The sequence below is a fragment of the Bufo bufo genome, chromosome 6 (assembly GCF_905171765.1).
Source record: "Bufo bufo chromosome 6, aBufBuf1.1, whole genome shotgun sequence".
Lineage (NCBI taxonomy): Eukaryota > Metazoa > Chordata > Amphibia > Anura > Bufonidae > Bufo > Bufo bufo.
Genome location: NC_053394.1, coordinates 368,614,955 through 368,628,884, shown reverse-complemented (window position 1 = coordinate 368,628,884; position 13,930 = coordinate 368,614,955). Strand labels below are relative to the sequence as shown.

Here is a 13,930-nt window from a genome sequence, read left to right as displayed (position 1 = left end):
ATTCTTACCAGAGTCCTGTGGGGGTTTAGTTTCAAAAAAGGATTTTCTGTCCAGCTGTCTCACCTTTCCCAACGCTTCTTCGAGTATTTTCACTGGGTAATGTTTTTCTCTAAACTGTAAACTCATTTTTGTGGCCTCCTCCTCAAAATTTATATTTTCGGTGCAGTTTCGCCTAATACGGCGGAACTGTCCGAAGGGGACATTTATGAGCCATTTTGGCAGATGACAGCTAGAGAAGTGGATAAACCCGTTTTTGGATGTTGGTTTGTGATAGGTATTGCACAAGTATTTATTTTCATTTTTTGTTATTTGTATATCCAGGAAGTCTACCTTCTCTCTATTTGTGCCTGCCGTGAAATGTAAGTTATATAGGTTCTTATTAGGTTCATCCATAAATTGTTGTAGTCCATCTTCACCATTTCTCCAAATGAAAATAACATCGTTGATGTAGCGCCGCCATAGGACCAGGTCGCCCCCAAGCTTGGGATCTATGTGTTTGTGTTCCCACTGGGCCAAAAATAAGTTGGCATAGCTGGGGGCGAACCTGGTACCCATGGCGGTGCCCCTCAACTGTAAATAATATTCCTCATTGAAGAAAAAATAATTATGGTGAAGAATGTGATCTACACCCTCCACTATGAATTCTATTTGTTCCTGCTGCAGAGTACCACTGGCATTAAGTTGTTTTCTCAAGGCTGAGATTCCCTGTATGTGATCTATTACAGTGTAGAGGGACTGCACATCCAGTGTGTTAATGATCCACTCTGGTCGGACGTCCAGTCCCTCCAACACCCCAATAATTTGGGTTGTGTCCTTTATATAGGACTGGGTAGTTTTTACCAATGGCCGCAGCAGGATGTCAATATATTGTGATAGGTTAGCTGTTAAAGAACCTATCCCCGATATAATGGGGCGTCCTGGAGGGTTTACTATATCCTTATGTATCTTTGGAAGGCAATAAAAAGTCTGCCCGGTGTTCCCATAATATATTTATGTTCTTGTTCAGTCAAAATACTTTGCTGGAGGCCTTTATCACAATATTTTGCTAAGACCAACTTAAACTCGTTTGTAGGGTCTTTTTTTATTAATTTATATGTAGATTGGTCAGACAGCTGTGACAGACACTCCCCATTGTACTGATCTTTTCCCCAAATGACAATGGCGCCCCCCTTATCGGCCGGACGAATCACAATATTCTGTTCTTCCTGTAATTCTCTTATGGCCTTGATCTCAGTGCTAGTTAGATTGTTTCTATTAAATCTTTTTGGCTTGATCTTATTTAGACCTATTTCAATGTTTTTTTGAAAGGCAGAAAATTCTGGACCACTTTCAGCCCTCGGAAATTTTTTAGATTTGTTGCTCAAGTGAGTGTGTATAAAGGAATCTTCTTTCTCCGTGTTTATAGTGACCGGATTTTTCAAAAAATATTTTTTTAAACACAACTTTCGAATACATTTTTGAATACCTATATAGGTATCAAATTTGTTTAACTTCTTTGTTGGGGCAAATTTTAATCCCTTGTTTAATAAGGTGATCTGTGCAGGTGTGAGATTTACTTGACTAAGGTTTACTATAATGCTTTGGTCTATGTCTAATAGTGTCTCTTGTGTTCTAATTTTCTTTTTCCCTCTTCGTGTTTTCCTAATTTTAGGGGATAGTGTGATAGTGTCTCTAGTTGTCCATTTGTCCATGGTTGTCCTGTGCATTGTATGAACGTGAGTCGTGTTTCTCAGAGTATGTCCTCTGATATATTGATTTCCTCTGTTCTTGTGGCGGAGTTCTGTGCCTCAGATTGTATGGTGGTCTGTAAGGGATTGGTGATTGTGATTGTCTGTGTCGAATTCTTGGTGGGTGATGAGGGTGATGGGTTTGGTCTAAAAAAGAATGCTGCTCTAAAGTCTCAAGTCTGTTTTGTGTTGGTATGCCATATCTACTATGGTTTTCATTTTTTTGTAATTAATTCCTGTTCAGTTTTGTCTAAACTTTTGCAGAGTCTTTCCTGCCAAATTTCATAGATCTGATCTCTTGGAAACTGGTCTACTTTACTTTTCAGTTTTGTAATCTGTTCAGACAAGTTACCCAAGATCTCCGATCTACGTTTAATAATTAATTCAACTAATACATGTGATTGCGTGAGCAAAAATTCCTCCCACTCTTTATTGAATGCTTCTCCCATTAAATCCTGAGCTGGTAGTTTGGTTAGCTGAAGGCCTTTTGGGATCTTATTAAATGCTAGATACTGTTTCAAGGAGCATATCTCCCAGAACTGTCTCAGCTGTTTCTGCATTAAATTTTCTAGTTCCCTGAATGTGTCGGAGACAGATATCTCACCATCTGGTTTCATAGTGTCATCATCAATAACATCAAATATAAAAGATTCAGCTTTTTGTCTCTTGTTTTCCATGTGATTCCATATGTCCATGGTTGTGGGGGAAGGAGCTAAATTTCCACTTTGGTGAAAAAGGAGTACAGACTTAGAAATTTTTTTGGGAAATAGCTCACTGGCCACACACTCACGGAAGGTGCACAATCTGATGAATTCATGTCACGACAAGGAGTGGGGGAATCCCCCCCATCGCGCAATGTCCTTTGCTACCGGGCTGCAATGCAGGGAAAAGGGAGCTGGTCACCTCCTAAACTTCCCTCAACAGGCCCTAGTCTCCTAGCTGTATGAGCGCCCTTCAAAGGTAAGGGGACTCATACCCACGTGCCTAGAAGTCTAAGTATCCCTGCATTGCCCTACAGCTGGTGACAGGGCAGTGAACACCTGTTCATCCAGGACACGGATGACAGGCGTCTCCAGAGGCCCAGTAGCTGGCAGGGTGCAAGACTATAAACAGTACGGCAGGTAAATAGCACAGCAACACCACAAATGCTATAAACTCTTACCTGCCGCAGCCGAGATGGAAGGACGGCACCAACGACAACCCGGACCTCCCTGCGACTACAAGAAGCATGGAGGTTCCAGGCTGGGAAGCACACAGTCTTGCATATTGCTGAAACCCTTCCAGTGCAACATACACACACCAAAAGTGACACGTCAAGCAGCCATGCTGGTAACAACACCACAAATACCAGACATGGCACACCACACTAGACGTACAACAAAACCAAAGAGGAAGGGTACAGGAAACAGACACCACACCAACATATAAGAAGGCCTGAGGTCACACCCACCACTCCTAACACACACAACTTAACCCCGTGCACACCAAACGGAGAAAGTGCACACATACAAGCACACGTTGCCAGAGGCAACCTCATGCATTGACAGCGAGCCGCCTAGCAACAAGCTCAGGCTGCTACACTGCCAACAACATCATGTTGCCAGCGGCAAGCACACGTGAGGCTACAAACTAACAGCCCTCACCTGCGGTAAACAACCAAACCTGGCCGCTGGCAACTGCATGCGGCTCTAAGAGTCACGACCATGACCATAGTCGTGACAATTCACCCTTCAAATTAAGTAACTGTCAATAGAAAATTGGCACACTCATACATACGGAGCCACACGGAATCTAAACAATTTATTATAACTGTGTATAGTTAAAATACAATAAAAATGCACATATGATAAAATATAAACATAAAAAATGGATTAAACAATAGATTCAGTTGCTCCCAATGTTACTCGGGTTTTCTTATTGTGGATACTGACGTAAACAGGTGTCCACAAAAGATTGCAAATGCCCTGGGTGTTTCTTTAATATAGCCTACTCTGCTGGTATGCAGGCGGCTATTATTGCACATACATTATGGCTACTATCTTAACAGACGTGTTATTTCTGTGTCTGGTTGATGCATATCACAATGGTTGAAATAGAAATACACCCAATTGCAGATATCTATTATGTCTCAGCAGCGAACCGACGGCACACAGGTAGATACCACTACTTATCAATGCAGTCCATGTGCTTCCCAAATGCTCTATAATTGGTTCTCATAAGAATATTCACAAAATTTCGCATAAACTTTCGTGTAGGTTTTCGTTGGAAAAAATCCACATAAAAAAGTCGAAACAATCGCATTGGCAAGATCAGTGCTGGTATTATTTCACAGGGTGTAAGTCAAAGTCAAAACCAATAACCCTCACTCGTGGGCTTATCTTCCCTTATGCTCGGCTGGTTTTTCAAAAATGTATTCGAAAGTTGTGTTTAAAAAAATATTTTTTGAAAAATCCGGTCAGTATAAACACGGAGAAAGAAGATTCCTTTCTTTATACACACTCACTTGAGGAACAAATCTAAAAAATTTCCGAGGGCTGAAATTAGTCCAGAAATTTCTGCCTTTCAAAAAAACATTGAAATAGGTCTGAATAAGATCAAGCCAAAAAGATTTAATAGAAACAATCTAACTAGCGCTGAGATCAAGGCCATAAGAGAATTACAGGAAGAACAGAATATTGTGATTCGTCCAGCCGATAAGGGGGGCGCCATTGTCATTTGGGGAAAACACAGCTGTCTGACCAATCTACATATAAATTAATTAAAAAAAGACCCTACAATCGAGTTTAACCACTTAAGGACCACAGGTTTATACCCCCCTAAAGACCAGGCCCTTTTTTACAATTCTGCACTACACTACTTTCACCGTTTATTGCTCGGTCATGCAACTTACCACCCAAATGAATTTTACCTCCTTTTCTTCTCACTAATAGAGCTTTCATTTGGTGGTATTTCATTGCTGCTGACATTTTTACTTTTTTTGTTATTAATCGAAATTTAACGATTTTTTTGCAAAAAAATGACATTTTTCACTTTCAGTTGTAAAATTTTGCAAAAAAAACGAGATCCATATAGAAATTTTGTTCTAAATTTATAGTTCTACATGTCTTTGATAAAAAAAAAATGTTTGGGTAAAAAAAAAATGGTTTGGGTAAAAGTTATAGCGTTTACAAACTATGGTACAAAAATGTGAATTTCCGCTTTTTGAAGCAGCTCTGACTTTCTGAGCACCTGTCATGTTTCCTGAGGTTCTACAATGCCCAGACAGTACAAACACCCCACAAATGACCCCATTTCGGAAAGTACACACCCTAAGGTATTCGCTGATGGGCATAGTGAGTTCATAGAACTTTTTATTTTTTGTCACAAGTTAGCGGAAAATGATGATTTTTTTTTTTTTTCTTACAAAGTCTCATATTCCACTAACTTGTGACAAAAAATAAAAACTTCTATGAACTCACTATGCCCATCACGAAATACCTTGGGGTCTCTTCTTTCCAAAATAGGGTCACTTGTGGGGTAGTTATACTGCCCTGGCATTCTAGGGGCCCAAATGTGTGGTAAGGAGTTTGAAATCAAATTCTGTAAAAAATGAACTGTGAAATCCGAAAGGTGCTCTTTGGAATATGGGCCCCTTTGCCCACCTAGCCTGCAAAAAGTGTCACACATCTGGTATCTCTGTATTCAGGAGAAGTTGGGGAATGTGTTTTGGGGTGTCTTTTTACATATACCCATGCTGGATGAGATAAATATCTTGGTCAAATGCCAACTTTGTATAAAAAAAATGGGAAAAGTTGTCTTTTGCCAAGATATTTCTCTCACCCAGCATGGGTATATGTAAAATGACACCCCAAAACACATTCCCCAACTTCTCCTGAGTACGGCGATACCAGATGTGTGACACTTTTTTGCAGCCTAGGTGGGCAAAGGGGCCCATATTCCAAAGAGCACCTTTCGGATTTCACAGGTCATTTTTTACAGAATTTGATTTCAAACTCCTTACCACACATTCGGGCCCCTAGAATGCCAGGGCAGTATAACTACCCCACAAGTGACCCCATTTTGGAAAGAAGAGACCCCAAGGTATTTCGTGAGGGGCATGGCAAGTTCCTAGAATTTTTTATTTTTTGTCACAAGTTAGTGGAAAATAATGATTATTTTATTTTTTATTTTTTTCATACAAAGTCTCATATTCCACTAACTTGTGACAAAAAATAAAAACTTCCATGAACTCACTATGCCCATCAGCGAATACCTTGGGGTCTCTTCTTTCCAAAATGGGGTCACTTGTGGGGTAGTTATACTGCCCTGGCATTCTAGGGGCCCGAATGTGTGGTAAGGAGTTTGAAATCAAATTCTGTAAAAAATGACCTGTGAAATCCGAAAGGTGCTCTTTGGAATATGGGCCTCTTTGCCCACCTAGGCTGCAAAAAAGTGTCACACATCTGGTATCGCCGTACTCAGGAGAAGTTGAGGAATGTGTTTTGGGGTGTCTTTTTACATATACCCATGCTGGGTGAGATAAATATCTTGGTCAAATGCCAACTTTGTATAAAAAAATGGGAAAAGTTGTCTTTTGCCAAGATATTTCTCTCACCCAGCAGGGGTATATGTAAAATGACACCCCAAAACACATTCCCCACCTTCTCCTGAGTACGGGGATACCAGATGTGTGACACTTTTTTGCAGCCTAGGTGGGCAAAGGGGCCCATATTCCAAAGAGCACCTTTCGGATTTCACAGGTCATTTTTTACAGAATTTGATTTCAAACTCCTTACCACACATTTGGGCCCCTAGAATGCCAGGGCAGTATAACTACCCCACAAGTGACCCCATTTTGGAAAGAAGAGACCCCAAGGTATTCGTTGATGGGCATAGTGAGTTCATGGAAGGTTTTATTTTTTGTCACAAGTTAGTGGAATATGAGACTTTGTATGAAAAAAAAAAAATCAGCATTTTCCACTAACTTGGGACAAAAAATAAAAAATTCTAGGAACTCGCCATGCCCCTCACGGAATACCTTAGGGTGTCTTCTTTCCAAAATGGGGTCACTTGTGGGGTAGTTATACTGCCCTGGCATTTTCCAGGGGCCCTAATGTGTGGTAAGTAGGTAAATGACCTGTGAAATCCTAAAGGTGCTCTTTGGAATATGGGCCCCTTTGCCCACCTAGGCTGCAAAAAAGTGTCACACATGTGGTATCGCCGTATTCAGGAGAAGTTGGGGAATGTGTTTTGGGGTGTCATTTTACATATACCCTTGCTGGGTGAGAGAAATATCTTGGCAAAAGACAACTTTTCCCATTTTTTTATACAAAGTTGGCATTTGACCAAGATATTTCTCTCACCCAGCATGGGTATATGTAAAATGACACCCCAAAACACATTCCCCAACTTCTCCTGAGTACGGCGATACCAGATGTGTGACACTTTTTTGAAGCCTAGATGCGCAAAGGTGCCCAAATTCCTTTTAGGAGGGCATTTTTAGACATATGGATACCAGACTTCTTCTCACGCTTTGGGGCCCCTAGAATGCCAGGGCAGTATAAATACCCGACATGTGACCCCATTTTGGAAAGAAGACACCCCAAGGTATTCAATGAGGGGCATGGCGAGTTCATAGAAATGATTTTTTTTTGGCACAAGTTAGCGGAAATTGATATTTTTATTTTTTTTCTCACAAAGTCTCCCGTTCCGCTAACTTGGGACAAAAATTTCAATCTTTCATGGACTCAATATGCCCCTCACGGAATACCTGGGGGTGTCTTCTTTCCGAAATGGGGTCACATGTGGGGTATTTATACTGCCCTGGCATTCTAGGGGCCCTAAAGCGTGAGAAGAAGTCTGGAATATAAATGTCTAAAAATTTTTACGCCTTTGGTTTCCGTGAGGGGTATGGTGAGTTCATGTGAGATTTTATTTTTTGACACAAGTTAGTGGAATATGAGACTTTGTAAGAAAAAAAAAATAATAATTCCGCTAACTTGGGCCAAAAAAATGTCTGAATGGAGCCTTACAGGGGGGTGATCAATGACAGGGGGGTGATCAATGACAGGGGGGGTGATCAATGACAGGGGGGTGATCAGGGAGTCTATATGGGGTGATCACCACAGTCATTGATCATGCCCCTGTAAGGCTTCATTCAGACGTCCGGATGCGTTTTGCGGATCCGATCCATCTATCAGTGCATCCGTAAAAATCATGCGGACATCTGAATGGAGCTTTACAGGGGGGTAATCAATGACAGGGGGGTGATCAGGGAGTCTATATGGGGTGATCACCACAGTCATTGATCATGCCCCTGTAAGGCTTCATTCAGACGTCCGGATGCGTTTTGCGGATCCGATCCATCTATCAGTGGATCCGTAAAAATCATGCGGACGTCTGAATGGAGCTTTACAGGGGGGTAATCAATGACAGGGGGGTGATCAGGGAGTCTATATGGGGTGATCACCACAGTCATTGATCACGCCCCTGTAAGGCTTCATTCAGACGTCCGGATGCGTTTTGCGGATCCGATCCATCTATCAGTGGATCCGTAAAAATCATGCGGACGTCTGAATGGAGCTTTACAGGGGGGTAATCAATGACAGGGGGGTGATCAGGGAGTCTATATGGGGTGATCACCACAGTCATTGATCACGCCCCTGTAAGGCTTCATTCAGACGTCCGGATGCGTTTTGCGGATCCGATCCATCTATCAGTGCATCCGTAAAAATCATATGGACATCTGAATGCAGCCTTACAGGGGGGTGATCAATGACAGGGGGGTGATCAGGGAGTCTATATGGGGTGATCACCACAGTCATTGATCACGCCCCTGTAAGGCTTCATTCAGACGTCCGGATGCGTTTTGCGGATCCGATCCATCTATCAGTGCATCCGTAAAAATCATGCGGACATCTGAATGGAGCTTTACAGGGGGGTGATCAGGGAGTCTATATGGGGTGATCACCACAGTCATTGATCATGCCCCTGTAAGGCTTCATTCAGACGTCCGGATGCGTTTTGCGGATCCGATCCATCTATCAGTGGATCCGTAAAAATCATGCGGACATCTGAATGGAGCTTTACAGGGGGTTGATCAATGACAGGGGGGTAATCAATGACAGGGGGGTGATCAGGGAGTCTATATGGGGTGATCACCACAGTCATTGATCACGCCCCTGTAAGGCTTCATTCAGACGTCCGGATGCGTTTTGCGGATCCGATCCATCTATCAGTGGATCCGTAAAAATCATGCGGACATCTGAATGGAGCTTTACAGGGGGGTAATCAATGACAGGGGGGTGATCAGGGAGTCTATATGGGGTGATCACCACAGTCATTGATCACGCCCCTGTAAGGCTTCATTCAGACGTCCGGATGCGTTTTGCGGATCCGATCCATCTATCAGTGGATCCGTAAAAATCATGCGGACGTCTGAATGGAGCTTTACAGGGGGGTAATCAATGACAGGGGGGTAATCAATGACAGGGGGGTGATCAGGGAGTCTATATGGGGTGATCAGGGGCTAATAAGGGGTTAATAAGTGACGGGGGGGGGGGTGTAGTGTAGTGTAGTGGTGCTTGGTGCTACTTTACTGAGCTACCTGTGTCCTCTGGTGGTCGATCCAAACAAAGGGGACCACCAGAGGACCAGGTAGCAGGTATATTAGACGCTGTTATCAAAACAGCGTCTAATATACCTGTTAGGGGTTAAAAAAAACACATCTCCAGCAGGCCAGCGAACGATCGCCGCTGGCAGGCTGGAGATCAACTCTCTTACCTTCCGTTCCTGTGAGCGCGCGCGCCTGTGTGCGCGCGTTCACAGGAAATCTCGGATCACGCGAGATGACGCCTATTGGCGTTAGTGTGACCTGGGAGCGCCGCAGAAATGACGCCTTTCGGCGTTAGCGTGACGGTAAGTGGTTAAGTTGGTCTTAGCAAAATATTGTGATAAAGGCCTCCAGCAGAGTATTTTGACTGAACAAGAACATAAATATATTATGGGAACACCGGGCAGACTGACGATCTTTTATTGCCTGCCGAAGATACATAAGGATATAGTAAACCCTCCAGGATGCCCCATTATATCGGGGATTAGGTTCTTAAACTAAACAGCTAATCTATCACAATATATTGACAACCAGTTGACTCTGTCTTTATTTGGTAAGCGGGGAAGACATATAGTTGGGTGGTTGGGCTGTTTGTTCTCTGCAGTCTATTGCTACAAGTTAGCATCCCTTTAGGTTTTGGAGGGTGTTTTAAATTTAGGTTTTTGGTCTTGTTCCTTGCTATGAGGTTGTTTTGCGTGGCAGGGGAAGGGTGGAGCAGTGGCGTGCCTAGGTTGTTTGGCATCATCGTACCACCATCGTACCCCCTCACGGTAGTATTGTCCTCATTGTACAACCTTCACAGTAGTTTTGTACAGATGTGTGCCGCCTAACAGTAGTTATGCCCACATTGTGTCCCCTTAAAATACTTATCCCTTCATTGTGATCCCTTCACAGTAGTTATGCCCTCATTGTGCCCCTTCACAGTAGTTATGCCCTATCTGTGCCCCTTCACAGTAGTTATGCCCTATCTGTGCCCCTTCACAGTTGTAATGCCCTTTTTGTGCCCCATTCATAGTAATAATCCCCATTGTGCCTCCTTCACATTAATAATGCCCCTTAATAGTAGTAAAGACCATTGTACCCCCTTAACAGTAATAATGCCCATTGTGTCCTCTTAATAGTAGTAATGCCCATTGTGCCCCCTTAATAGTAGTAATTCCCATTGTGCCCCCTTCACAGTAATAGTGCCCATTGTGCCCCCTTCACAGTAATAGTGCCCATTGTGCCCCCTTCACAGTAATAGTGCCCCCTCCATAGCAGAAATCTCCATTGTGCCCCCTTCACAGTAATAATGCCCTCTGTGCCGCCTTCATAGTAGTAATGCCCTCTGTGCACTGTGCCCTCTTCAGAGTAGTAATGCCCTCTCTGCACTGTGCCCCCTCCATAGTAGAAATTCCCATTGTGCCCTGCCCATAGTAGAAATGCCTATTGTGCCCCCTTCACATTAGCAATGCCCTCTGTGTCTGCAGGGGAGAGAAGATTATGAGCTTCAGGAACGGGACAAGGTGAGTAGTTACTGTTTTTTTTTATTTTTTTTGGTTTGTTTTTTTAACAGAGGGGGCACAATGGGCATTTCTACTATGGAGGGGGCACAATGGGCATTGCAAATGTGGAGGAGGCACAGTGGACATTTCTACCCTGGAGGGGGCACAATGGGCATTTCTACTCTGGAAGGGGCACAATGGGCATTTCTACTCTGGAGGGGTTACAATGGGCATTGCTAATGTGAAGAGGGCATAATGGGCACTATTGGAATCACTGTTGTTATTGTCCAAATAAAGTTTGATGTTGTAACTTGTCACATGACTCTGTGCGATTAATCTTCTAATTCTTTCGTAGGTCTGCTGTATCTCAGACATTCATACCCATCACACATTCCCATGCACACTACTATAGCAATGCCCAAGCTGAAATGTCAGTCCCCAATCATCATTATTCCTTATCAGATAATATCTAGCTTACATCTTTCCCTTTACAGCTTCATCCTTACTATTACACGTACCTATCACAGTACTTGTCTTCAATCTACTATATCATATACATAATCTATTCCCTGTTTCCACCTAGTCTATTGTACAGAGAAAAGACTATAATGTGACATTGTAATGTTGCAACTATGTGGTCCATATCTTCTCAAACTTCTTAATATTGCCTCTTTTCTGATATACAAATCTCTCTAGTTGCACTAAGGTATGAACCTTCTCTACTAATTCTTGTGCTTTTGGAGGATTTGGAGCAAACCAATAATATGCATAAACTGTATTAGAAGGGGGAGAGGAAGGAGGGCAATCGGATGAATCTATTTATATTTCTACACTTATTTACTGCATAAATTATTGCTAAGATAATTTTTGAGATACACCTTATAACAATCATATAATACCTGCGGAGTATTACACATTCTTCTATATAAAAAGGCTCCTCATTGTCTAAATGTCATGCTATGGGTAAGATTACCTCTTGTGCCAGGCTGTCCAGGTCCTCTGCTGTACGGCTCAGCGCGACCACTTCAGCTCCTAATGCCCACAGAGCCTTCACCGTTTCACGGCCTATCCCTGCAAGAAAAAAAGCTGCAGCTATACAAACTGTCCGGACATGATACAGTTTTAGCTAAAAGTTTAATGACTAGTCAGAGTTTCCCAACTATTCTTCTATAATATTTGTTGGTAAAACTTGGTTTAGGGATGATCTTTGGTCCTTATGGTTAAATAGTGAGCAAAACTGAACTGAAGGTTACTTGGTGCTAATTATGTCAATGTGTTCAGCTGGCTTACGTACCCTTCCCAGCGCCAGTCACTACAGCTCGATGTCCTTTAAAGCTCATCTCCATTGCGCCTGCAATCACAAGAGCATCAAGAGGATGCAGTATCTTCTATATAGTTTGGCTGGCAAAAGGGTTATATATATACTTCAAGTCATCAGGTGCTTACCTTCCCTCAGGGGTAAACAACAAGCTAGTGCAGGAATCACCACATCACATTGTTTCACATATTTACAATAAATACCAGACACCATTACTTAACTCTTACCTTACTCTTAGGATTCATGCACATGATAGTACTGGCTCAGTAAACGGCCGGTATGCAGTATACAGGCACTGACCATGTGCACTCCATGGTGCGAATGCAGACCCATTGAATTGAATGGGTCCGCAAGCTACAACCAAAGATAAGATTTTACCTATCTTTTGCGGACCAGAGGTACAGATCGGAAGCCCATGGAAGCACTATGAAGAGCTTCCATGGGCTTTCGGGTCCGTGGCTCCGCAATGCAAAAAGATAGAACATTTTCTATCCTTGGCTGTATGTTGCGGATTGTGGAACTATTCAAGTCAATGAGTCCACATCCATAAACTGAGGGCACACGGTCAGTGAGCCATTATGCTTGTGTGCATGAGCCCTTATGAGTAAAGTACCTGGTGACTGGTGTTTACTCACTTCTTCAGGCTCCAGCCCTTTCTCCTGCTCCAATTCTTGGTCCACAACTAGGTGTCATGCTTCGGTGTGGGAGGGATTTACCACACCGAGCATAAGAGGGAAGGGGGAAACGGAATCAGGCCTGAGAACTAGGGAAAGAAGAAGGACACCTCCTAGTAAAACCATAGCCAAGATCCTGACTGACTACCAGTATGAACAGACCCCAGAGGTAGGAACAGGAATACACAGGAGTCCTATCTAACCCTATAGGACCCTGGTACTAATGACAGAGACGAGACTACCTGTTCCTCCAAATGGAAGGACGAGCAGGAGTCTCATTCAGGCCTAATACAAACAATAGGGAAAAGCAACTCACAGAACCCAAACAAAATACAAGAAGGGAAAGGGAAGACTTAACTTCAAAGGAGCTAAGGAAGCACCAGGAACTCCGTCGAGATCCACACACCAGCAATCTAAAACTGAAACTGAAGCTATAAACCACACAGAATAGTGGGAGAAGCAACTATAAATAAGGAAGGTTAAATGACCACATTAGCAACACCTGAGGCAAGGGGTGTGGCCCTACCAGAAACAACACAGACGCCTATTGATCCACAGGGAAAACCTGTCAGATCAAACCACGTGTTGCCAGTCTCACGATCTCCTGCCACCTGTCGCGGGAACGTCCGTGACACTAGGAATCCTGCCAGACAAGCAGGAATAGGTGTGGGGTCACTGGAGGTGACCATACACATTACATAGAAGTTGGTTGATGGTTGAACAGCAGTTGAACAAATATCTGGTGAATGTTCCTTTGACAGACACGTCCATACACATATTAGTCTACAGGGTGGGCCATTTATATGGATACACCTTAATAAAATGGGAATGGTTGGTGATATTAACTTCCTGTTTGTGGCACATTAGTATATGTGAGGGGGGAAACTTTTCAAGATGTGTGGTGACCATGGTGGCCATTTTGAAGTCGGCCATTTTGAATCCAACTTTTGTTTTTTCAATAGGAAGAGGGTCATGTGACACATCATACTTATTGGGAATTTCACAAGAAAAACAATGGTATGCTTGGTTTTAACGTAACTTTATTCTTTCATGAGTTATTTACAAGTTTCTGACCACTTATAAAATGTGTTCAATGTGCTGCCCATTGTGTTGGATTGTCAATGCAACCCTCTTCT

The 13,930-nt window shown here is 42.9% G+C and overlaps 1 protein-coding gene across 1 annotated transcript in view; it reads right to left on the bottom strand.

Moving 5' to 3' along the window:
• The window catches only part of LOC121003692 (L-xylulose reductase-like), a 92,333-nt gene extending 80,120 nt beyond the window's left edge, over positions 1-12,213 (bottom strand). Inside the window, exons 1-2 of the mRNA XM_040435561.1 lie at positions 12,097-12,213; positions 11,776-11,873 (exon numbers count right to left, since the gene is read on the bottom strand). Of these exons, the coding sequence (XP_040291495.1) occupies positions 11,776-11,873; positions 12,097-12,148 (150 nt within the window). The 5' untranslated portion in view covers positions 12,149-12,213. The remainder of the gene's footprint in view (positions 1-11,775; positions 11,874-12,096) is intronic.
• Between the last annotated feature and the right edge of the window lie 1,717 nt (positions 12,214-13,930).